Below are 25,901 nucleotides of genomic sequence, written 5' to 3' on the forward strand. Positions count from 1 at the left end.
TTTTTCTTTCCCCTTCCCCCTTTTTTCTTTCCCCTTCCCCCTTTTTTTTCTCCCCTTCCCCCTTTTTTTTCTCCCCTTCCCCCTTTTTTTTCCTCCCCTTCCCCCTTTTTTTTCCTCCCCTTCCCCCTTTTTTCTCCCCTTCCCACTTTTTCCCTTCCTTCATCAGAAACTGTCAGTTATTGAAAAGTGTTTTCACTGCCTTCTTAAAAAATGTGTTACATTATTGATCTGTTTTTTAGTAGTATAACAGGCTTTTCTTTTTCCTGGAAAAAAATATTATAAAGAAGAAGAAATAATTGTCTTTGTAGAAAATGTTTATTTCAAGGCAGTAATTTTCACACACCTTCCTGGCTCATCCTCTTCCTTTTCAAGGGGGCTGGAAACCCAGCACTGCTGCCCCTTGGTTTTATTTAGTTTGTTGTGCTTGTCCTTAAAAATGCTTATACCATTGGGGGCCAGAATTCATGTCAAGGAGATAAAGGAAAATATAACACTTTCAGTTTGGAGGCTGAATGGTTTTGATAGCATGGATGGATGGATATTTAATGTCTTGGTTTTCATTTTGTGCTGATGGATGTTTTCACACAACACAAGTAAAGTCACATTTTTACAAGCATATAACATACTGTTATTCCCCTTTTCCCTCAAACAGAAGAAAGGGTCAGGTATGGTTTGGGGTTATAGGTATTTTAATTTTTTCTCATCCCTTGAGAAAGGTGCATCAATGTTCATGTTCAGATTGGCTGTAGAAATGAAAAGTCTTTTCAAAGCCTCTCCATCTGCCACTGCAAGTTAAAACACTAGTAAGAGACATTATTTCTCACCCTCTGAGCTCTCAAGCCTTGCAATTCAGTATGTAAAATTAAAATAAAATTCTCACATTCCAAGCCATGTTTTTAATAGTTTTCTTTGTGTTTAAAGGCACTGAACAGTCTTCCTTACATACTGGTTAAGTGGTTGATTTCAGTGGGTTCTAGATTTCGAGGCAGTGGTGAAATTCTTAATTTTCTATTTTCTGATTTTCTAATTCTTTTCCGATTTTCTAATTCTTATTTTCTGATTTTTAATTTTCACATTCAACTCCAAACCTACCAGGATTGAGAGGTATCTTTGAACTGAATTTAGGTGGCTTATGCTAAGCCCGTAGTCTGATAAATTTAAACTCTTTTGAGCACGTAATATACAGAATTTTTCATTCTGTGAGAGTTTAAGAAGTACTTTAGGGAATCACCTACATGGTAGGGATTGAAAAGTAGCACTGCAGGAAATGTGTTGTTGCTGGATGCATTGGTTTATTTGCTAAAAACACCAACAGCAATCTTTACAGGAGCATGTTCCTTTCTGTTTTTATAGGATGCGAGATACTGCCAGAAAAGTGGAAGAAAAGTATTTTTCCAACCTTGCAACACATGTGGAATTCCTTCCAGTGGAATGGAGATCAAAACTGACCCTCGATGGAGGTAACTTTGCTTGGTTCTCTTGCTGTTGCCAGTAGCTGCAGTCTGCAAAATCCTCCTCAGAATTTTCAGCCTTTGTTCTCTGCCTGTGGCTCGCTTGGATTTTTCTTTGGTTTCGTTTGCACATCCCATCCCTGCAAGTTTTCCAGGGCAGGTTTGGAGCAACCTGCTCTAGTGGAAGGTGTCCGGGCTCATGGCAGGGAGATGGAACCAGATGGGCTTTAAGGTCCCTCCCAACCCAAACCAGCCTGTGATTCTATTTTATCACTCTCCTGTATGTAAGTTAAGGCTCCTTTTTCTTTTTTCCAGACACTGTGGACTCCATTACTCCGGATAAAGTCCGAGGTTTACGGGATATGCTGAACAGCAGCGCCATGGATATCATGTACTACACCAGTCCTCTGTACAGAGATGAAGTAAGTGTGCAAAGCCTGGTTTTGTGTGAGTTTTACTAGAGCAGGGCTTGGAGGCTGAAAAAAACTGGACTTGGGAATGTCAGCTCAGTTTCCTTCTGAGAAACCCTGTGTGAAGGATGTTAACACTTTCTAGGAGCGTGATGGTCATCCACAGTAGTCAAATACAGAGTTTTAAAAGTGGCGGGAGTAGAGAAGCCAGAAAAGGGTGCAGTGTTATTTATTTAGAGCAGAAATGTCTGTCTAAAACGGTTCTGTACCAACAGCTTAGAAATGGGAAGGGTTCCAACAGTGTTTTCATTAATTTCTGCCTATATAGAGCAGTGGGAGTCCGTAGAGCTGAGATTCTTCTTACCCCTCACAAAATCCTTGGACATTTGTCATTTCCTTTTTGTCAGATGGGATGGCAGCACATGCAAACATGCCCAAGACAGTTTTAATGCATTTGTGTACACTTGGCCTTGTAGGGAAGGCGAAATTATTCACAATTACTCAGTTTATTAGGGGACTGTTTATTTTTTATTTATCCAGTTTATTCTGGATGCTCCCATCTTACCTTGCCACATCTCTGTAGGAACATGTGTGCTCTAGTCTGTGCAGCTGTAAAGTGACCCCGTGAATCAGAGGGGAAAAGCCTCAAATAAATGATAGTAGCCTCTATTAATGATAACCCTTGAATAAATGATAATAAAATACAATAAATAAATAAATGAAGTAGCCTGTAAAACATGCACAGTGCATCACTCCAGTAGCATCCCTTGTTTATCACACTTGCTGGAAAACCCCTGTGGGGCTGTTTTAGGGTTAATTTCCATAGGAATTGTAGTTTTTTTCTGTATTGGCTACATTATATATGTAATAGTTAATCTTTTGACAATCTTGGTGCCCTGAGCATGGTTAGACTGGGGCAGGGGTGAGATTTCAAAGCTTACAAGGGGTTTTGATGCTACTTTTCAGTAAAATTAGGTGTGTTTAAGTCCTTTAGACTGTCAGTTTTAAAACTGAAAGCTGTGCCTCTTCCTGCTCAGTACTGCAGAGTTCATTGATCAGGGTTCTCCCCTGTGTCTCAGGTTTCTATGCCTGTTGTGTAACTGAGGCCAACATGAACTATTGTGGCAAGTGACGAAAATTTCCCTGGCAGCTTTAAAACAGATATTTTTAAACTGCATTAGAGGCTTGGCGTGTCTGTGGACATCTTATGGGAAACGGATTAGTGAGTGAAGTTCAGGTGTGCTGGCCAGCAATGCATGAAAAACTTAATTCATTGCTCGGTAGAACTGCAGTTTTACAGGTTTATCACCATCCCTCGGGTGTGAGAATTGACAAATAAGATGAGTGTGCTGTGGCTGTGCTTAGATCTGGTTACACTAAGTTGTGTTTTTCATCAAATCAAGTGAATTTTCTTGAAGTGTTTGCAACAACATACCCAAGTTGCTCTTCCTTATCCCATTTTATTTTCTCTGACCCAACTTTGCAGAGTTTAACACAATAGTATCAGATGGAGCATTCTTCTGGAAAATGCTGGGGGGTTTCCCATCTTCGGTGTGGAGTTGTTTTGTGACACTTTACTCTGAGTGCTCATTCCAGCTCAGAAATGAGCCTTGTCTTCAAGTGTTCACATGGTCACACATTGCCCAGAATTAATGTACCTGCTCAGCACTTTGTTGCACCGACAAAATTCCTTGTGTACCGTGGGCACTTCTGGTGCTTTCCATCCAGAAATCCTGAAAGTATCTTGAAAGGAGTTTATTAAACTTCACTTTGCCTGTGTGAAATAAACTGAGCAATGTGGTGAGCTCAGCCTAGAGAAGGGTAAAGCTGCTGTTCACCTCATGACACTCAGCAGTCATCAGATCCCAGAGTGGTTTGGGTTGGAAGGGACCTTAAAGATCATCCAGTTCCACCTCCTGCTGTGGGCAGGGACACCTTCCACCAGACCAGGTTGCTCCAAGACCCGTCCAGCCTGGCCTTGGACACTTCCAGGGATCCAGGGGCAGCCACAGCCTCTCTGGGCAACCTGTGCCAGGGCCTCCCCACCCTCACACACAAGAATTTCTTCCTGATATCCCATCTAACCCTGCCCTCTGGCAGTGGGAAGCCATTCCCCCTTGTCCTGTCCCTCCAGGACCTTGTCCAAAGTCCCTCTCCAGCTCTCCTGGAGCCCCTTTAGGCACTGGAAGGGGCTCTAAGGTCTGCCTGGAACCTTCCCTTCTCCAGATGAACTCCCCCAGCTCTCCCAGCCTGGCTCCAGAGCAGAGGGGCTCCAGCCCTTGAAACATCTCCGGGGCCTCCTCTGGACTTACTTCAGCAGCTCCACATCCTTCTGATGTTGGGGGCCCCAGAGCTGGACACGGTGCTCCAGGTGGGGTCTATGGGATCCTGGAAGAGGGAGAATCCTTCCCCTGACCCTGCTTCCCACGCTGCTGGGGAGGCAGCCCAGGATGCGTTTGGCTTTTGGGGCTGCCAGCACACATTGCACAATACTTGGATACAACTTTTCTTTCTCCTTTCAAGAATTTTCCCCACATCGGGAAGTACCAGAAGTGCTTCTTTAAAGCTTCTTAGCACTCTTCAAACAGCCCCTGAAGGGATTTGCAGGTGGGCAGTGTGAGAGGCAGCCACTCTCTCCTTTCAGGGGGAAGAGTCCTTGTTCATATCATTTTCACACGGGACAGCAAAGAGCTGTCCCAGAGGCACTGGATGGCTCAGGTGAGCCTTCCAGCAGCGTGGTGGGTTGACCCCCTCTCTGATTTCAAGTATTGTTTCTTCTCCAGCGCGGTGGGAGAGTATCCAAAAGGTTCCTCTGACTCCTGACATGCGATGTGATACCAGACAGGCATTAATAATTCAGCACAGCCCTGTGAACATCTCAGGCAGTCTGGTCTCAGACTGCAGCCAACAGATTCAGCCGTGGTGGTTTTGTGTGGCTGCAAGTTGTGCTGTTCAGGTCCTTACCCATACCAAATCCCTTTTTAAGCATTATCAGATAATAAGGAAAAGCAATAAATTGATGTTTTGCTGCAGACCTACCCATTTCTAAATGAACAGTCATTTCACATTCTACTTCTGACCTTGCTGGTGCCATCTGTGGTAACCTAATCTTGGGGTTTAGTGTCTTGAGTGGGCGACTTCGTTTCACATCTGTGTCACTGTAGCTTCATATTTCTTTAATAATAAATGGCTGTAACAGAGATTAAAAAGACTAATTGATGCATAGTAAATTCAGTGTTGTCACCTTCATTATAGTGCTAAATGCCTTTTTTTACTGATCTTCACTGTACTCACTTGCAGGCTAATTGTAATTCTGTAAATTATTGATATATGTCATGGCAAAAAATGCCTGCAGTACAGGATAAATATTATTTACATCAGTCATCCCAAAATCTCTGAAGATTTGGTGCAAATACTGTAGTAGCCTTAGATCAGTAGGAGATGTCTTTGGATTACTTCCTTCTCAGCTGAAGAGCAGGAAAACTGCATTGTCCACATTAGAATCATGGAATAGTTTGGATTGGAAGGGACCTTTAAAGACCATCTCATTGCACTCCCTGCCATGGGTAGGGGCACATTCCACTAGACCAGGTTGCTCAGAGTCCTGACCTTGAAATGGCTTCGTGGTTTGCCATTAAACACATATTAAAAAGGAGAATTAATGACCATACTCTTGAAATCTAGGGCATGTGTTAACTTATAGTAGAACTTTCATCCCTCTTGCGTATGAGGTTTTGCAATGGGAATATCCTTTCTTTGTGTATCCCTTTTAGCAACTAAAGGGAACTGTTTTAGGAGTGTTTGAAAACAAGATGTGGAGCAGGAAATTTTAAACTGAGACTGTTTAACACTGGTTTTGCTTATTTTGTTGAACCTAATAATGAAGATGCTGCTTGGCAGCACTTGCATGGCTTGCTTAATTAATTGGATTGTCCTTGAATGAATTCTCAGCTTTATAAAGTGATAGGTTAATGGCTCTGCCTGAACCTAAACTTTGACTTGAACACAGTGACTGGTTAGAAATGGGTTAGACTCAGCTTTTCAGCAGCAAGAGGGGTCCTGAGAGAGACACTTGGGTCTGGACAGACCCACAGATCCTTTTTTTTGTTTCATCACTAAAATACACAGCCTTTCCCATCTGTTCCCACAGCTCCTGCTCATTCTGGCCTCTCATCTGTTGTTGTGACAATCCCCTGGCATCCTTCAGTGATGCCATCAGGGAGTGTGACAACTGTTGTATCCTGGGGGTCAGCAGCCTCACCAGCTCTGCCTCATGTGTTGGCATGTTCTCCTGGTTCACGTGGAGCAAAAGCTCCTTGTCTTCGCTTTCACGGTCCTTTACAGTCCATCCTTGAGCTGCAGCTCTTCTGTTGGCTTTTTAAGGACCCTCTTCTCCCCCCCCAGTTGGCTCACACGCTGCCTGCTTGCTGAATTTTAAATGAGTTTGCACTTTCTCCTGAAGTTCTCTTGACATTTGGAAAGGGCTGCTTGAAAAACTGACTGTTCCTCGGATCCCCTTGAAATTCCTTTCCCACAAAGGTACAAAAACACAGTCATGCTGTTCAAGCTGGAGGGGATGCAGAGGTCATGTTTCCTGCACTCCCCTTTTCATAGGTAGCTGTCTGTTATTTTATTTCTCTTAAGGTTCAAACTGTTCATGTGGGAAGACTGTCCAGTGGGTGAGGGTGGCATGGAGAAAGGAACTCTGAGAGTTACAGCAAAGGGATGGTCAGAGCTGAGAGCAGTCTCAGGAGAGGACAATCCACATGGCCCAAGAGGAGAGGAAGTGTTTTTGTTGGATTTGACAGATCAAAAAGGTTTTGGACTGGAGTGCATTGTCCAGGTTTTGGCAGCAAGTGCCAGGGGAGGCTCAGGTTGGATATTAGGAAAAACTCCTTCACTGAAAGGGTGGTTTAAGCAGTGGAACAGGCTGCCCAGGGAAGTGGTGGAATCACCATCCCTTAAAGTGTTCAACAAATAAGTAGATGTGGCACTTCACGATATGGTTTAGTGGGCATGATGGTGGTGATGGGTCAGAGGCTGGGCTTGACGATCCTGGAGGTGTTTTTCCAACCTTAATGATTGTGTGAATGAGGATTTGAGCAAGAGCAGCCTCAAGCTCTGCGTTACTGCTGTGCCCAGGTGCCAGCAGGGGGTTTGTACTCCTTGTTTTCCTGAAAAAACTCATTTCCTGGATATTGAGGGGAAAGTGTCATTTTCTGCAGTGGTAATTTTGGCACGCACTGAAAAGCCCCTTTGACCCCAGTGATCTGCCCACTAGAAGGGACCAGGGGATGGAGTTCTTCCTCCTGCCTGGATCTCCCTGGTGTGGGTCCAGGAGGAGTTTGTCCACCACACACACAGCCCACTTCCTTCTGCTTTGAAAGAACAGACATGCTACTCATCCTTATTTGTGCTGCTGTCTCACAGGGCTGCTTTGCCTCAGAGGAGAAAGAGCAGCTGTTTGAAATGCTGGTGCCAGGGATTTAGAGGTTTGGGTTTTTCCAGCTCAGCACAGGATGCTGTTAATGTTCTGCACAGAACTGAGCCAGACAGCAGCTCTGGATGTCTCACTCCCCATCATGATCCAGCAGTTCAGACTTGCCCAATGCCCAGGAGGTGATTAGAGGCATGATCCTGCTGCCCTTTTTGTCAGCCTTCCCACAAATCCTTCTGAAATGACAGTGATGTGTTTTATTTGACTCAGACTCCCATCTTGTCCGTATAAAGCACATGCCTGTTCCACCAAAATTCCTAAATGGATGGAATGGGCTGTTACCTTTGGATTCCCTGGAAGCCATATGCCAAGCAGGCATGTAACTGGAAAGTAAAGGGCATTTTTGGCCTGATCAAGTCCAGCAACCTGGTCCTTGGTCGACAGTCTGGTTTTTGGCTTTACCTTGAATTGCACAAACTGTCACAAGAATGAATGTGCAGAAAGACCCTTCCTGACTCTGCCTTTAATTTGGTTTGTGAAGAGCACACAGTGTTTAACCTCAGTTTGTCTGAATATAAGCTGATGGCTTCTGAGCAACTTGATCCTGTGGGCTTGAGTTTCCTGCATGGAAGATTTATTGGCAAAACTTCAGCTGCTAATTGGAGCTTCAGGCAAATAGTAACCATAGAATGGCTTGGGTTGGAAGGAACCTGAAAGATTATCCAGTTCCAACCCCCTGCCATGGGCAGGGACACCTTCCACTAGCCCAGGTTGCTCCAAGGCCCTGTCCAGCCATTTCTTGGACACTTCTAGGGATCCAGGGGCAGCCACAGTTTCTCTGGGCAACCTGGGCCAGGGCCTCCCCACCCTCACAACCAAGAATTCCTTCCCAATATCCCATCTAACCCTGTCCTCTGGCAGTGGGAAGCCATTCCCCCTTGTCCTGTCCCTCCAGGCCCTTGTCCAAAGTCCCTCCCAAACTCTCTTAAGAGCCCCTCTAGGCACTGGAAGGATTTTCTCTGGGTATCTGTGAGTATTTAATGTTACACCTGCAAGACTTGTAGCATTTTAATCCTGCACTAAACTTCAGTACTGAAACAGCAAAAGGTGCTTCCCAGATTTTTCCCTAAAAATCAGAACAGGAGAAAGGACTTTTGTGAGAAAGAGAACAGGAACAGCAGAAGATTTTCTCTGCCTTTCCTTGAAATATTTCAGTGTTTGATGCTGAACTAACACTGAGGTAGGAAGACCGGCTGGGAGGATGGGATTTGATACAGCTCTTTCTGGGAGAAATAGGAAGAGTTCCCTTTGTTGCAGTGTTTGATCTGTTCAGTAACAGACAGGTAAACATGCTGCATTTCCCTGGTCCTTCTGGAAGAGCTGAGGGTACCAGAGCAGAGCAGGCAGAAAATCAGCAGTCAGAGCAGCTGCACAGGGATCAGGGGAGCAACTGACTGGGAAAAACATCGGCTGCTGCCTCATTTGTTCTGCTGTGAGATATTTGAGCTTGTTTGGTCTGCGGGAGAAGCCTTGGGAGGTGGTTATATGGGTTGGGAATATGGGAAACTCAAGGAAACTCAGTTTGTGGGGAAAGCCCGGTGAAGACCTTGGATGGAGAAACAGCTCTGTGAGTGTTCAGTCCCACTGGTCCCCAAAACGAGGTGGGAACTGGGAGGGAGGAGGGGAGATGGAAAAAGGGAGAGGGGTCTGGTCGTGTTGCATCCCACTATTCCTTTTTTCTTTTTTTGTGGATGATTCCTGTTTTCCTGTTTTCAGGCAGAACCAGCAGGTGCTTCCTCTAAGCACAGGGTAGATCCTGGGGATCAGCAGGCAGTGAGGCTTGGGTTGTTTCCCAAAGGGAAACCAGTGGGAAAAGAGCTCCTTTAATCAGGAATTCCTTGATGTAGGTGCAGTGAGAGCAGGAGAAGTGTTCAACAAGCTCAGGGTGAGGCACCCATAACTTATAACCTGACCATGAGGTGCAGCCATGGAGCAACCACTTGGGTGTCGTGGGTTTGGGAGGATGAGTTGTTATTTTTTTTGTCATTTGGGTTTTTTTTTTATTTAATAGTATTTAATTAAGACTCCCGCAGACCCTTCAGAGGGAGCGAAAAGACAATAGTGCGTTAAAAAAAAATCAGCTCTTAAAAAACTGTCTTTATTACAGTGATGCCATTTGGGAGAGAAAATTTGATAGACAGCTACATTTCTTCATGTTTTAATTCCAATGAAAAATATCACTGATTTTAGGAAATGCAAAGCCACTTGTTGTTTTTAAAAAGGTATTTTTATAGAGAGTGTTAGGATACATATCAAGCTGTAACTGCAAAAGAGGTTTGAAATCGTTTCATGTTGCACTTGCTGGACTAAAACCCTGTTCAAACCAAACTTTCCTTTTACAAGGTAGAATATTTTATGCCAAGAAAGCAAATCAGGACTAAATCATATAATGGAATGATAGAATGGCTTGGGGTGGAAGAGACATTAAACATCATCTAGTTCCAACCACCAATAAATATTGCCTTATCTTCATATATTACTTAACCAAACAGTTTTTTAGCTGGGACTTTAAATGAATATACTTTTTCTTTTAACTTCTTTTTTTTTTCTTACTATACACCAAAAAGGTTCAGTTTCTAATCTTAGTGCTGGCACAGAACTTTTGGCAGGACACCAACATCCATAAGTGCTCACTGCAGGTAGAGGACTTCTGGTTTGGCAGAGCAGCAAAACCAGACCATTCACAGTACCTGGAAATCTGGAGGATTTCCTGCTTCTACTCCACAATTAAGTTTGGTAACCAGGAATTTGGAGTTCAGGAATAATCTCCATCAGATGATTCAGTTGAATCCAGTGCTTGGACTCTGCTCTGCAAACTTCCAAGTATGCAGCTATTTGGAAATCCATGCACAGTTTCTTAGTTGATGTCCATGTTTGTGCCTAACTTCCAGTAACACCATATATTTAAGAAGCAGGGATGGTAAAAAACAGGTTTGGACTCAGTGTCCAACCAGGATTTTCCAAGAATATTCTGTTTTATGCCTCCAGATTGCAACAAAAAAAGGTGTTTGTAATGGAAATGCCGTGGTGTCAGAAGATTGTTTACCCACTCTGTGCCTGGGGGGAAGATGACACAATATCATTCTTCCTGGAAGTTGTCTGCTTTTCCAGGGAAATAGACTGTGCAGGAATGAGCTATAGGAGAGTAGGGTACAGGGCTGTTGAGCAAGTTGCTGTTGAGGTCCCTGATGGCAGGATGATGGATGTTGGGTACTTTGGAGGGTATCCCAGCAGCCACCCATGGAAACTGCTGGAGTTCTGTGTCCAGCTCTGTGATCTCCAATGTGAGGAGAACGTGGAGCTGCTGCAGCAAGTCCAGAGGAGGTCACATAGATGCTCCAAGGGCTGGAGCCCCTCTGCTCTGGAGCCAGGCTGGGAGAGCTGGGGGTGTTCACCTGGAGATGGGAAGGCTCCGGGGAGACCTGAGAGCCCCTTCCAGGGCCTAAAGGGGCTCCAGGAGAGCTGGGGAGGGACTGGGGACAAGGGATGGAGGGACAGGACAAGAGGGAATGGCTTCCCATTGCCAGAGAGATATTGGGAAGGAATTGTTGGCTGTGAGGGTGGTGAAGCCCTGGCACAGGTTGCCCAGAGAAGCCCCTGGATCCCTGGAAGTGTTCCAGACCAGGTTGGACAGGGCTTGGAGCAACATGGTCTAGTGGAAGGTGTCCCTGCCCATGGCAGGGGGTGGAATGAGATGGTCTGTAAGGTCTTTTCCAACCCAAACCATTCTATGATTCTATATCAGTGCTCCCTCATTTCACTGAGCTCCTGGCAGGAATCCCAAACCACGTTGATTTCAACTGATCCCTGCTGTTTTGTTCTGGGTTTTAATCAAACCTTTTTAAATTGAGAAGATATCAGCCAGCCAAAGCTAGCCCTGATTGATATTTTCAGCTCCAACTCTTGCTAAAAGCTCTGTTTATTCATGTGTGAAAGTGGTGCCCACAGTCTGTATAGACCCAAATGCAAGAAGAGGCAGCACCACAGTCAAAAATACTTGAAAATAAGTGTTCTGATAGTCATTTCTCCGAGCTGTTGCAAGGCTTTGTTAATCATTTCACAGCGCTTCAGGCATCAGGTTTGTTGTGTGGATCCTCACTCAGTAAAATGTGTATCAAACACTGGCAGTCCTGGTGCTATTCATATTTATATTCAGTAATGACTCAGGCTCTTGAAAAATCATGTTGAAATTACATGTTCTATAGCTTTAATTTCCCGTTGCTAACAAGGGAATGATTTGCAATTTCTTGTTTGTCCTCCTCTGTGCCATAGCCTGGAAGCATTGCTCCATTTCCATGCTGAGTTTCACAGGCAAAGCTGCATTTTTTTTTTGTATTGGCCAGTTCCCAAATCTCCTGTTTTTCAACATTTCTCTCTAAAATACTTGTGTGAATCTGAACCTCTTTATCCTATAGTGTAGGATTCCAAGCAGATAAGCTTCTCAGAGACTCATAGGACCAATATGTATTTATTGCTGTGGTACTATGGATTAGTCTGTGATGTTTAAAAACCATGTTGCCTTCCTTTTTTTTTTTTCCCCCATAAAAACTCTCCTAGAAACCCTGTAACTAGAAGAGTATTTTTCTTGGCACTGTTTGTATAAAGTGCTCAAATCCTGTCTCTGCCTTGTCTCATTTGTGCTTTTTCTCCTGCTGTATTATCCTTTTACCTGAGATGAGGCTTTTTATTCTTTAGCAGCATCCTTTCCTTCAGATTCCTCTGGAAGAATTCACAGTAAGTGCAGGTGTAGGAGGGGAAGGAGGACACAAAACTCCATCTCCTGGCAGCCAGGCAGGGGAATGAAAGGCTTGATGACTTCAAGATCCAAAAGCACTTAGAGGATTTTTTTTCCCAGAACCCATTCAGGCTCTCACTGTAGTATCTGAGCACTTCCATTTTCATGGATTTCTCTTCCCAGTTCCCTCCAATGAGGTAGGAATGCTGTTGCTCACTTTGATAAATGGAGAAGTGGGTATGGCTTGTTTAGGGTAATGCCAGGATTGTGCCAGAGATATGAGTTGATTGCAGGTCATGTGTAGCTCAGGCTCCTTCCATCCTCCTTAAGTTAAAAAAGTTGCTGAACCTCTGACACGGGAGAAACATTCAGTGCTGTGAAAAAGTGGAGAAAATGAGGGAGAATCAAGCAAGAAGGAAAATACCACTGTGTTAAAAGTCACTGCTGTGCTGGTGAAAACCACGTCCCTTTGTTCACCTCAGAGGGTGCTGCGAAGTACTTTAAGCACAACTGTCATGTATTGAAGTGTTTAGTTCAATTCAATGCCTTGGGCTGTGTGGTGTAGCAGTTCTGGGGTCACCACGTGTCCTGTGTGGTGGCTCTGGAGGGGGGAGATGAACCACTGGAGTCAGTGACAATCAGCCAGGCTGTTGCTGCCGGCCTTGAGATTGTGTTCATCTTCCCAGCCAAAGTGCACAGACCTCCGTGCTTATCCTAGTAAATGATCAGTGTAGGATGTGAACACTCCTGAACACCAACAGGAATAATGAAATGTTGATGTTTAACTGTCTTTCCTCACCCTCTTGAAACAGCTGGTGAAGGGGCTGCAGCAGGAGCTGAACCGGCTGTACACGCTCTTCTGCTCCCGGAATCCGGAGTTTGAGGAGAAAGGAGGGAAGGTCTCCATCGTGTCCCACTCACTGGGCTGTGTCATCACCTACGACATCATGACTGGCTGGAATCCAGTCAGGCTTTATGAACAGTTGCTGCAGAAGGAAGAGGAGGAGCTGGAAGACCGTTGGATGAGCTACGAGGAGCAGCGTTTACTTGAGGAACTTTACCTAACTAAGCAACGGTAATGCATCCACTTCCAGTTGTTCAAGGAGAAAACCACAGCCCTAGATAACGACCTTGGAGTGTTTCCAGAACCCTCCATGGCTGTTATCTTTTGTGGGTGATGTTCTTCTGCTGGGGCTGGGTGGTGGATGCTAAACACAGGACTGGGCAGGCCCTGCTGGAGGAGCTCTGAATCCACACAGGCTCATGGAATGGTTTGGGATTGGAAGGGACCTTAAAGATATCCACTTCTACCCCCTGCCATGGGCAGGGACACCTTCCACTAGACCAGGTTGCTCCAACCCCTGTCCAGCCTGGCCTTGCACACTTCCAAGGATGGGGATATCAAGGTGTTATGAGAAACCCATTAGATAGAGAATCTAATAACAGTAACTTGAGCTTCAGTCTTTCAAGTGGGACATGATAAATCATGAATCATAGTTTTTTGGTTCCTTCCTGGAACCAGTCTTAGTATTGGTGGTACTTTGGAAGCATTAATACAGCAACAGATCTCCTGCTGTGCTTGGAATCAGGATGGGATGTGTGTCATAAGGGAGTGGTACAGGGTGTCTCTATCAGCTGCAAGGCTGGATAAAGTTTAATATTTCTGAGAGAAGGGAAGTTAAGAAACCTAGTGAAGTGTTCCAGTGGTAAAATGATCCTCCAGACATATCCCTGGCATATGATCAGGGAAAAATGACCATTTTCACATTCATTCTCCAGCTCCTTAGTCATCCTCTGAAGTGCTTCTGGTTGGATTTACAGTAATTCTGAGTATCATTTGACACTGGCACTTCTATATAGAAAGAGTGGCTCCCTATTTCATGAGCCATTTTAATTCAGTTCAGTCTGAAATGATGGAAAACAGACTGTAACTTCTGGAATTCTACTGGGAGTGGGTTCAGTTTTGCCCATCCATATGTGAGCTTTATATTGTAGCTGCTTTTTTAATTTAGGATAACTAGAAAAACGGGTGAACAGCCTTTATTAATGATAGTTGAAAGGGTGGGACCCAGTCCTTCAGAGTGTTCCACTGCAACACAGAACTCCATAATGCTCAAGCCATGGAGTTTCCCGTGGCTTTGGTGTTGTTTGGGTTTTTTAAGCAAAGTAAAGCAGGTGATTTGGCTGCAAAATCACCAAGGAAACAGGAGGTGAGTCACCTGCTCCTGAGGAAGGAGGGTGGGCAGATGCTTGGGGGGGGGGAAAAAAGGGAACTGTCACGTGTTGATTGATTCCTTCTGTGTTCAGAGGAACAGGATTTGACATACATTGATTCTTAATCAGTTGAACTGCTCCAAGAAATACTGACACCATCACTCTCTCTTCCCAGCAGACAAAACTGTTGGACCCCACAGGAATGCCTGTTTGGATCAGAGAGGTTAAAGCTGCATTTTTTATTGGATCTCAGAAAGATCTCTATTTTCTAGGTTGAGAGAGATAGAAGAGAGGTTACATGGGTTAAAGGCATCCACCATAGCAAAACCACCTGTCTTAAAATTTAAGGTATGTATGTCTGAGAGGTTTTTCCTGAATGTCCTACTTGCTGCAATAATACTCCTGCAATGAGTCATTCTGCTTACTTTTTTTTTTTCCCATGTCCCTAGACATGATTTTGGTAGAATAATTGGAATGTGTTGGATGAAGTGTGTGTATGTGTGTGTAAACATGGTACTCTATTAATATCTTACTATTTGTTACAAATACATATTTCTAATAAATTTAGAGCAACCTGGTCTAGTGGAAGGTGTCTCTGCCCACGGCAGGGGGTTGGAACAAGATGGGCTTTAAGGTCCCTTCCAACCCATTCTATGATTCTGTTATATGTGTTTATATGTAATTATATGTAAACATATATCTAAATATGCAGATAATAAATACATGTAATATGTAAATTTGTATATAGATTGTTACTGTATTACACACACACATACAACTGTATGGGAAGGTAAAAGCCATTTGGGAAATTACATCAATCATGCATCTTAAACAAATTCACTTCTACTTAGTTGAATAATCCATTTTCCTTGGGGACTGCTACTAACATGTCACATCTCTGAGCAAATCTGATTGAATTTCCTCCAGCAGTGAATTTTCCTTCCAAATTGTTCTGGTCTGACAGTCAGCACACTTTCTAGTCTCATGAAACAGATTGCTTGCTAATCAGCTGTACAAATTGCTAGAATTCCTTATCGCTGGGAAAAGGCATTTTCCGGTTTCTGGGTGGGATGTGTGACACTTTCTAGTTGCTCAACTCAATCCTGAAATATTAAACCATAAAAATGTGACATGATAGATGAGAATAAAAGAGTTTATTGTTTCTTAACTTGCCATTTTTCTTTCCTTCTGAGTTCAGAAGGGCTCCTGGAAGCCAAGGTCAATCTTGAGCCATAAAAAAGAGGAAACGAACCATAATTCATTTTGTCACATCCTTCTCCTTTTCATCACTGCTTGAAAGCATGTGTCAGGCTGTTATCTCCACCATCAAGGAAGCTGGAGTCAGGCTGATACTCCCCCAGCTCTGTGAAAGATTAATCTTCACTCAGTTGTGTTTAAACTGAAGGTTTTTTGAACAGTTGCTTTTTTGAGATGGAGCAGGGAAGGAGGGGGAAAGAAAGAGAGAAGAAAAGAGGACATTATCTATCTAAGTAGATCAGATAGATAATTTTCAGGTAATTTTTTCAATGCAGTGCATCCTTTTTCTTACTTGCTGACAGGAGGATGTTTTGTTCTGTGAAGCTTTACATAAGTGACTCCCATTGGTGGGGACAGAGCTCCAGAAAGGGAAAGGCTTTCCATGGAAATGAAATAGGATTGCTCATCAGCAAGGCAGTCCAGCTTACAGAGGGTGACTGGCTTGTTGGAAGAGAACAAACTGCTTTGTAGGTACCAACCACCTCCCCTTGGCTCTTCATGGCAGAGCAGAGCTCTGGTTTGATCTGGGTGTTTGACCCTTTGGAGAGGAGAAAAACCTACAAGACATAAAGATATGGAGTCCAATACTATATTGGACAAGCCACCAGAATGGGAATTTGAGGGTGAGGTATCTTTGTCTCTTTTCCTCTCTCTTCCTCTCCTTCTCCTCAGATGGGATTATCTGCTAAACCCATAGGAGCTGTGTGAGTTAAAAGCAAAGCCAACACCTATTGTAAATGTAAAGCTTAAAAGGACAGTCTTCTCCTCACCAGATATGTAAGAGGAATTGGAGTTAAAGGCTAAAGAGGCTGAAGAACATGGAAACATGGGGAATGGTGTGATACCCTTTATGACTCTGTGGTGCCTGAAAATAGCAGTGTTGGAGGGTGATTTTCAGTCCGTCGGGAAGAGGAGGGCAGGATGTACCTCAGTGGCTCCTTAGTTCTGAGGTGGGAATTCATTTAAATTTGGGCTTGCAATGTGCTGGCCCAAAGGGCTTCAGGGTTCCTGAGCACTTCTCATTCACCCAAGGTTACAGAAACTTCTGGAAGAAGCTCCAGCTTGTACTTCACATTCATTTGCCCCCACCCCCCCTGGACCAGAGCACTAAAGGGCTGTGCTGCCTCACTCCTGTTGACTCATTCAGCTTTTTTTTTAAAATTTAATTATGAAAATACTGCAGTCTTAAGTTGAATGGATGACCATTTGGCTCAGCTTCTGCTTAAAATACAAATAAATTCATTAAGTGTTCTGTTTATGAATCATAACCAGGAGAAAAGTACTGCACTGAAAGGTCATGTTCATAAACGTGTCTCCTCTGTTGCTGAACGTTTACAGGAACAGATGTGAAATGCCCCACTCCTGCTTCTCAAGAAACACCAAAATTAATACGTTTGCTATAAAGATTTGAGTCCTTTCTATAAAGATTTTAGTCTTCTGTTCCCAGTAGGTGTCATCACACAGCAGCCTGATTTTCAACCACGTTCTGACAGCACTGACAGTCTAATGGCTGCAATTTAAAGGACTTTGTTTTTAAAACCATAGAATAATAGAATTGTTAAGGTTGTAAAAGACCTGTTCCCCACTAAACCACGACCCCAAGTGCCACATCCACACGGCTTTTAAGTCCCTCCAGGGATGGTGACTCCACCAGTGCCCTGGGCAGCCTGTTCCGATGTCTGACCACCCTTTCAGTGAAGACTTTGGATTTTTAGCATTTACTGCTTCAATATTGGTCTGATGCCACCTAAGATGCCCACCAGCTGGTACTTTGACTTTGTAAGCTGGAGGACCAGGTTTAAAGGCTTTTTGCATGTAAGAAAGCACAGCAAGGAGCGGTGCCCTCCAAGAAGGCATCTGGACACTGCTGATCTTGTGTTTATCAATGGAAACAATGGAACAGAAGTGGAACAAAAAGCCACACACCGTGTAACCACTGAAACCAGTTACCTTTTGAGGTTTTTCTCAATCTCTTTTGAGCCTCTGCTGAGTGTAAGCTGGCAGGCACTGTCTGATTTCTTTCTAAAGCAGAAAAACTGTAATTGTGCAGTTCAGATGCTCGACACAGGAATATCAGATAGGCAGGGTTAAAGGTTACTTATTCAATTTAAGGCATTGCACTGGGAATATCTGTTTCTATTGTATTTGAAGATGAGACAGCTCTTTGTCCAAACAGCCAGAATGTAAAGTCTGTGTAAGGCTGGGTTATAAGAAAGGAAAACAGCTTTGCACTAGACCCGAGTGACAACACAGATGACAGAGCTGTGCTTTGCTGCAGGTGACATTGAATAGCCATGCTGAACACCTGGAGTTTCCTTTTTCCATTGAACTGGCACTTAGGCATTCTTTTGGAAGGCAGAGCTGGGGTACCAGTGCCAAGTCAGAGGAGGAGGAATGTTTTGTGCAGCGCTGGAATCTGAGAGATGAAACGGACCATTATTCCTACGCCCTTGCTCCATGTGCTGACATACAGGGAAGGCACATGGGATCCCAAGCATCCCATTTAGCAAGAATTCAACAATTTCTCTTGCTGATTGAGTAGCAGCACACTAGGAGTTGCCCAGTTGTAGTGCCCTGCACTCTGGGCACTCCTAGGGAAAGTGAAGATCTGATAATGGTAAAATTAATTTTTTTTTTTTAAAAAGGAGGTTAAAAAATAGTTTTGACTTGTGGAAATTTGAGGTGTGTGTAGCAAAAAAAAAAATCATAGAGTCCTTGGTTAGGGATAAGATTAAAGAGGTGTGGTAAACTTTGGGAAGGTTCAGGAGAAATCAGACTCATCATAGTTCCTTGGTGTCGTCCAAACTCTTCTTGCTGCAGCCTTTCCAGTGTTGGTGGAACTCTGAGCTCAAATATCCGACTTGCTTTTTGGCTTTCCAGCCGTGCAGCACCACAACATGCAGCCAAAGGAAACGGGAAATTTAACCTCCCCATCTGTATATTATGGTGGCCTTCTCCATTTTGACTGACTGATGTTATCTGAGTCCCTCTCTGAAACTGAGAAATCAGTTGCGAGAGAAATCAAATCCCGCTGTGTTAAAAAGCATCATTTCCATCCTTATTAACATGGCTGAAATCTCTCCTTAGGTTGAGAATTTCTTCTGTATGGGATCTCCATTAGCAGTGTTTTTGGCACTGCGAGGCATCCGTCCAGGAAACAGTGGGAGTCAGGACCACATTCTGCCCAGGACAATTTGTAATCGCTTATTAAATATTTTTCACCCAACAGATCCAGTGGTGAGTCTTAATTGCAGCTTTTACCTTGACTGTTTTTAAGCATCAGCTCTCTGATAATGTGTGATCTGCAAAGTGTGTGAATCAACACCGAGTGTGTTCCAGCAGAGGACGATTTGTTAATGATTATTGTACAATGTCTTGGGTTTTAGAACTGTAGAATAACAATTCCTACAAATAATTGCCTGAGGTATCATATATTTTGCTTCTCTTTTCATATTAATAAGCACAACATTGAGATTACACTGATTATTTTTTGTTGCAAAGAAATAATCCTCTTCAGACGAGGATTTTGTGTTTAACTTTCTGACTTCCATTAAACATCATCTGTTGAAAGAGAATACTGCTGTTAAAAAAAGGCTTCACAAGATGCTATAGAAAAAAAAAAGACAGTTTTTTTTCCCAAATGATCCTGAATAACAGCTTGTTAGAGGTGGGATAGTACTTGGAAGAGAATTATTGATGTAGCTTTACCCTGTCCTTACACTCTTCCATAGACAGCCAGCATTATCTGTTACAAAAGGCAGGATGATGAAGCTGCATCACCTTGGCAACTTCTTTGATGCAAACTTGATTTGGAATTTCATGTAGAATAGCAATTTGGGGATGCTTTTGCATTTAAAGTGCTTCACCTTAAGTATATTCAGACTTCTTTCCAAACATGCTGGTTCTTGCTCATCTCAAGGTCGTGTTCAGCTCCAGCTACTCCAAAATCAGAATTTTCCTGGGATGTCCAGGACATGGTCAGTCTGTGGTCCCACAAATAATAACTCCACTTAGTTTTAAGATAAAGAAGTGCAGAATGTTTTTCTACACTTAAGTAAACAAAGAAAAACAATGAATCAATAGAAAATTATTTTTTTAATAAGCAGAATTCATGATTTGCGCAGGGGTCAACAAAGAGTCATCAAACAAAACATTTACACAGCCAGTTCCTCCCTCTCTGCTGTGCAAAATCAGCTTAACTTTATATAAAGTTTGCTCTGGCAGTGCATAGTAACAACCATCTGATAGGAACTTGTGTGTTGCTAACAATCAGGTACAGGTGTTGCAGGGGCATGTGCAAAAGTGAATGCACAAACAACTGGGCAGCTGATAAATCTTCCAGGTGCAAGTAAACTTCCCTGTGAAAATAAAAGTGAATCAGACCATGACACCAAAACTCTGTCGCTTTCTAGGCTTTGCTTCTTACAGATATTTTGGATTTGAGGTTGGAGGGGACTCTGTATGTGAAAAGAACGTGATTATTTTTGAGTGTTGATGCTCAGAGGTTGTTTGTTGTTGTTGTTGTTTTAATTTCCTCTCGCAGGCCTATAGATTAGAACCCTTAATCCTGAAACACTACAGCAACATTTCGCCTGTCCAGATCCACTGGTACAACACCGCGAACCCTCTCCCTTACGAGCACATGAAGCCAAGTTTCCTCAACCCCACGAAAGAACCTACCTCAGTTCCTGACAGCGAGAGCGCTTCGGCGGCGCCGAGCCCGACCACGTCCCCGGTGATGGTCCGGCGGCACTACGGGGAGTCCATCACCAACATAGGCAAAGCCAGTATTTTGGGTAAGGTCCTTCGTGCCCTTTGGGTTGGGAACAGGAGCTCCCTGTGGAGCTTCACTGCTCCGTGGTGCTGAGTTACAAGCAAACTCTGCTCTGGAGCCAGGCTGGGAGAGCTGGGAGTGTTCACCTGGAGGAGAGAAGGCTCCAGGGAGACCTGAGAGCCCTTTCCAAGGCCTAAAGGGGCTGCAGGAGAGCTGGAGAGGGACTGGGGACAAGGGTCTGGAGGGACAAGACAAGGGGGAATGGCTTCCCACTGCCAGAGCACAGGGTTAGATGGGATATTGGGAAGGAATTCCTGGCTGTGAGGGTGGGGAGGCCCTGGCACAGGTTGCCCAGAGAAGCTGTGGCTGCCCCTGGATCCTTGGAAGTGTTCAAGGCCAGGTTGGATGGGGCTTGGAGCAACCTGGTCTAGTGGAAGGTGTCCCTGCCCACAGGACAGGGCTGGAATTAGGTGATCTTTAAGGTCCCATGATTCTATTCCTGTCTGTTTCACAGAATCAGAGAGGTTTTGTTTAATTTTTTTGTTTTAATCCCAGCTGATGTTTTACTTTGAAGAAAAAAAAACAGTTTACGTATGCTGGAGTCAGGGCTTGCTGGAAGATGATGCAGTTTATGCTATTGTTGCCTTATTTTTGTCTCTCTTATTGAAGTAACATCCCAATGATGTAATAGTTTCCACTCTATTTCATGGAAAAAAAGTTAAATTAAAGCTTGTGTTCTGACTACATTTTCTGGTATTGGTGAATAGGAGAAAAATGACACCGTGTAAACTATTACAGTTATATTTAACTCATGATTCTGCAATAGGAAATTCAGTCTGTTTTAATATAAAGTCTGTTCCCTTCTGGCTTTCTGAGTCAAAATAAGCCCTGGTTTAAGTGAGCTTAAACCCCCTTCACTGGAGCTTATACTTGAGCATGCACTTGCAGTTTTTGTTGACTCAAGGCTTTTCTTTAGCTCTCTGTGTGGGATTTGGAAGAATCCTAGTGCCAGGAATCCTCCCAGTCAAATAAGTGAAGTACATAAACGCAGTCTAGTCCTTAAGTAGAAATATGTGGTATTTCAAAGCAGGGTGGCTTTTTTTTTGGGTTACTATAGTAACTTTAATGTCTTGTCCATGAGGTGGCAGCAAAGTCGGGATAAAACACGACACAACTGCTCTTAACTTTTACACTCGTCTTCCTGAGCAACCAAAATAGTCCTTTTAAAGGATGATATAACATTTTTAAATGTCTGTAAGGGCAATGCCAGTTTAAGGACCCTTAACCAGAAGAATGCCTTAAATGTCCTGATGGGATTCTTAAGTGCAGGAGGTGGTAACATTGCTATAAAGCATTTTGTCTTTGACTTTTTATGAGAGAGAAATTACAACATATCCTTAGAAGTACCGGATTTCTCCCTGCAGAAGTAATCTCATGTGTTTTTTTTTCCCCTAAATGCAGTTTCCAAATTACAGCTTTTGCTTGTGCACAAGATTAGTCTTGGGATAAACAGTGTGCACTCTTCAGTCAGTGCACTCTTCAGTCAGATGAGCTGTTCCCACCCTAGAAAAGCACCGAGGAGTGTTTTCAGTCGCCTGTCACTCAGCTCTAATTAGTGGGTGCTACACTGACTTTAATTTGCAGTTTGATTCATGCTCCTTGGGGTTTTTTTTTTCCCCTCCTTGCCGGATGCAGGAGCTGCGAGCATCGGGAAGGGCCTCGGAGGGATGCTCTTCTCGAGGTTTGGCCGATCCAGCACAACCCCACAGACAATGGAGACGGGAAAAGAAGGAGCTGAGGGGGAGGACAAGAAGGCCACAACTGTTGGGACACCACCTTTACCCCACAGCAGCTCGGGCTTCCTCGAACCCACAGGTGGGTGATGAGTCCACCTGACAGACTGGCACAGGTTGCCCAGAGAAGCTGTGGCTGACCCACAGCTGGAAGTGTCCAGGGCCTGGAAGTGTCCAGGACCAGGCTGGATGGGGCTTGGAGCAACCTGGAATAGTGGAAGATGTCCCTGCCCATGGCAGGGGGGTGGAGCGAGATGGTCTTTAAGGTCCCTTCCAACCCAACCCATTCTGGGATTCTCTGAATCTTTTCCTGTGTTTTGAATTTCTCAAGACTCCAACGACTGACTCTTTGTTCTTCCTTTAATTTTTTAGTCCTCTCAAAGGAGGTTTATCTCTATATGTGTTTGTACATACATGTACACCATATGTACTTGTATGTATATATGCCTCTATGAGTTTGGGCTAATGGGATCTGCATATCAGTAATTCCTGGACTTCCAATGGAAAACCAATATAATTACTACATGGAATCCCACTTACCATTTATGATTAAATGGATTTATTTAAATTTTATAGAATGGTTTGGGTGGGAAGGGACCTTAAAGACCATCTCGTTCTACCCCTGCCGTGGGCAGGGACACCTTCCACTAGACCAGGTTGCTCCAAGCCCCATCCAACCTGGCCTTGAACACTCACAGGGAAGAATTTCTCCCTAATCTCTAATCTAAACCTGCCCTCTGTCAGTTTAAACCCTTTCTCCACCGTACATTTCCTATTTCCCCATACAATTCCAATTCTGAAGCAATCTGGATTTAAAGACACATCATACTGGAAGCAGAAGTTGCCTCCCTTGTCCTGATCTGAACCACCCAGAACATAAAGTGCAATTTTAGCAGCTGAGGGGTTTTTTTAAAAATATAGGTACTTCCTTTAAGGGAATTCATACTTGATTTTATTTCTGAACTCCCCATCAGGGTGTGGGGGGGTTTTTGCAATCAGAGGAGTCACAAGTGTGTTGTATCTTGTGACAGCGTTCACATGATGGATTGTTGTCTGTTCATCACAACAGATAACCTGTCTGAGTCACTGTTTGAGGACAAGAAACTCATTTTAGGCTCGAGGGAAATAGAGGGGCAGGACAGTGACTGTCACGGAGCTGCCCACGAGCTCCTTCCAGGGGGCGGCCGGCGCATCCAGGGCTTTCTGCATGGATCCCACATCCCTCTGTGCTGAAAGCCATCCCTGCTCCATAGAAGGAGAACGTGGAGCAGAGGCCAGCGAGGCTGAATGATGCAATCCACAGCCAAGGGCTTCTCGTCTGAGAGGGCGGCTTGTGGTGGGGGTTTGGCAGCCACCCAAGTCCCGTAACGGCCTCTCGGAGCCGGTCGGGGTGTCCTTCCTGCAGAGCCACTGGGGTTTTTTTTTTGCATGTACACATCTTCCTGGAAATGACTGCGGTTGTCTCCTGGTATTCCAAGGCTCTGACTCCCTCTCCTTGCTGCAAAGTGGGGTGATGCTCCTGGGAGAGCACGGAGACGTGTCGTTCCGTGCCGGTGCTCGTGCGATGCTCCCTTTATGTGCTCTCGGAGCCAAGAATTAAAATTCCTTCAAACTGGCTTTGATAAATGGCTGCGTTTTTGACTCAATATGGGGGGTTGGCTTTTGTAGCTAAGCAGCCCTTTAGTTTTTTTGTCCTTTTTATTCTATTACTCCTTGTAGAGATTTTCTGACCGCTAAAGTGCCTTAACAATAGATTAACCATCGGTCCAGTTAAAATGCAGTAGACATTGCTTTGAATGTGGCATTAATCAAAGAGCCATTGAAATAAAAGGATGACTGCTGAAATATATTTGGAATAATCAGGATATTAAAAGGGCTAGAGCTGTGGAGGGACAACTTTGCAGAAAGGACTTGTAGCATTGGGTGTAGTCTCCTTGTATAGACACTAAAAATTCAAGGAATCCATTTATTTCAGAAAGTTCTGAGCACCCACCTTCTGAAAGACAGTGTTTCCTAGTGGGGCCTCAGCATCTGCTGAATATTTCTCTGTAGTTATCGTAACAAGTATAAATAAATGTATTTATAGAGTTACTATAAGGAAAACAGCTGCTTAAAAACATGCCAGTTTTTCCCAAGCTTTAGAATCATATAGGTTGGAAAGGACTTCTAACAATAGGTTTAGTTTCCTTTTTAGCTTTTTTTTTCCTGAGCTAAGCACCACTCTTAGGTCAGGTTTGTGCTAAATGCACGTGCATTAAAATGTATTTGTACATTAATAAATTTTGATTTGGTCGAGTGTCCCGTGAAACGTAAACACAGAGATATTACGTTTGTTTTATGTGCAACAAGTAGAATCAGAACCCAAAGCTGATGGCAAAACATGCTGGTGTTTTTACAGTTCTAACACCATTTTTGTTTCGTGTTCATTTTCCAGTGGAACTGGAGCACAGGATCGACTTTGAGCTCAGGGAAGGTCTCGTGGAGAGCAGATACTGGTCCGCAGTCACATCCCACACTGCTTACTGGTCATCCCTGGATATTGCTCTGTTCCTTCTAACCTTCATGTACAAACAAGACCAGGAAGAGACTGACAAATCCAGTTTAGACACTATTTGAATTTCTGACTGTGGATGGGAAAGGAACTTTTCGAACCAATGGCACAAAACGGATGTTTGACTGCAGAGCTGCAGCGTCCCAAGGCATGGAGGTTTCAGGTTTTAAGTGCATGTTTGGGGGTTTTTTTCCCCTGTTTCTAAAGAGGAAAAATGATTTGTATTTCGAAGCACTTTATAGTTTTAAACATTTTGCAGTGCTTGATCAGACCTGGAAGGGTTCCAACCTCTTGTTAACTTGTGGGCTGTGTAAAGAGCCAAATCCAGCGTGTCCATCCCATAAGCACGTGGTGCAGTGTGCTTGGGTGACATCCTTGCTAATGACCATAATTGCTGTCTAGTTCATTAAACTGTACAAAAAAATTAGTTGATTCAAAAATAAAACCCACTAAATTAATTTCCAGTAACAAAAATACATAGTTCAATGCAAACCTAAAACTGCCATGTTCTGATGTTTTATGTACCAGTGAATAACCGACGGTGGTGTCATTTTTCCAGGACTTTATTCAGCTCCACATCCAATTATCCACACTGAAAGCCCATTCTGACTGCTGGCTTCTGGGGGCCTATTCTACGTGACACATTTAGAAAACTAATGCTGAAGGAAAAAAAAAAAAAAAAGCATGAGGCAAATATTTGAAATACTGTAATTATAATTTATTATTCTCTCTAATCGTTTCATTTTATTCCAGTGTATAAAACATGACTTTTTTACTGGTTTCTTTTGACATAATTTAAGAACCACATTTATTTTCTACAGTGTTTAAGACTTTTTCTCAGAAATACATATCTTTGTACTACTATTCAAATGAATATATGGACACTGTGGCACACTTTAAGTATTTTTTCATTAAAAATAAATATTTGTGGTTTCACACAAATGACATCAGTCACGTTCTTCTCAGAGGTAAGTGTGTGCCTTTGCTTTTGCAGGTTCCAAGTGCTTCTCCAGGCACATGAGATTGGTTTGCAGAGGATCCAGCTGTCCTTTTTTTCCCACAATTAAATGCATATATATGTGTGTGTTTGTATAAAAACATATGTATATTTATGTGCAAGGATCTTATCGTGAGGAAAGGGAGCACCATAAAATAAACTTGGTGAGGCCTGAGAATACCAGCATTTAGGTTAGACTTGTATCTGCAGCTAATTAGAAGT

At 43.6% G+C, this 25,901-nt stretch overlaps 1 protein-coding gene across 1 annotated transcript in view; it reads left to right on the forward strand.

Annotated features, from left to right (window-relative positions):
• DDHD1 (DDHD domain containing 1) overlaps positions 1-25,624 on the forward strand; it is a 69,190-nt gene extending 43,566 nt beyond the window's left edge. Inside the window, exons 5-12 of the mRNA XM_027703957.1 lie at positions 1,354-1,460; positions 1,767-1,873; positions 12,906-13,168; positions 14,580-14,655; positions 18,652-18,801; positions 20,108-20,360; positions 22,034-22,213; positions 24,566-25,624. Coding sequence (XP_027559758.1) covers positions 1,354-1,460; positions 1,767-1,873; positions 12,906-13,168; positions 14,580-14,655; positions 18,652-18,801; positions 20,108-20,360; positions 22,034-22,213; positions 24,566-24,747 — 1,318 coding nt within the window. The 3' untranslated portion in view covers positions 24,748-25,624. The remainder of the gene's footprint in view (positions 1-1,353; positions 1,461-1,766; positions 1,874-12,905; positions 13,169-14,579; positions 14,656-18,651; positions 18,802-20,107; positions 20,361-22,033; positions 22,214-24,565) is intronic.
• The last annotated feature ends 277 nt before the right edge of the window (positions 25,625-25,901 follow it).

This window comes from Neopelma chrysocephalum, unplaced genomic scaffold (genome assembly GCF_003984885.1).
Source record: "Neopelma chrysocephalum unplaced genomic scaffold, ASM398488v2 Primary Assembly neopelma1_253, whole genome shotgun sequence".
Lineage (NCBI taxonomy): Eukaryota > Metazoa > Chordata > Aves > Passeriformes > Pipridae > Neopelma > Neopelma chrysocephalum.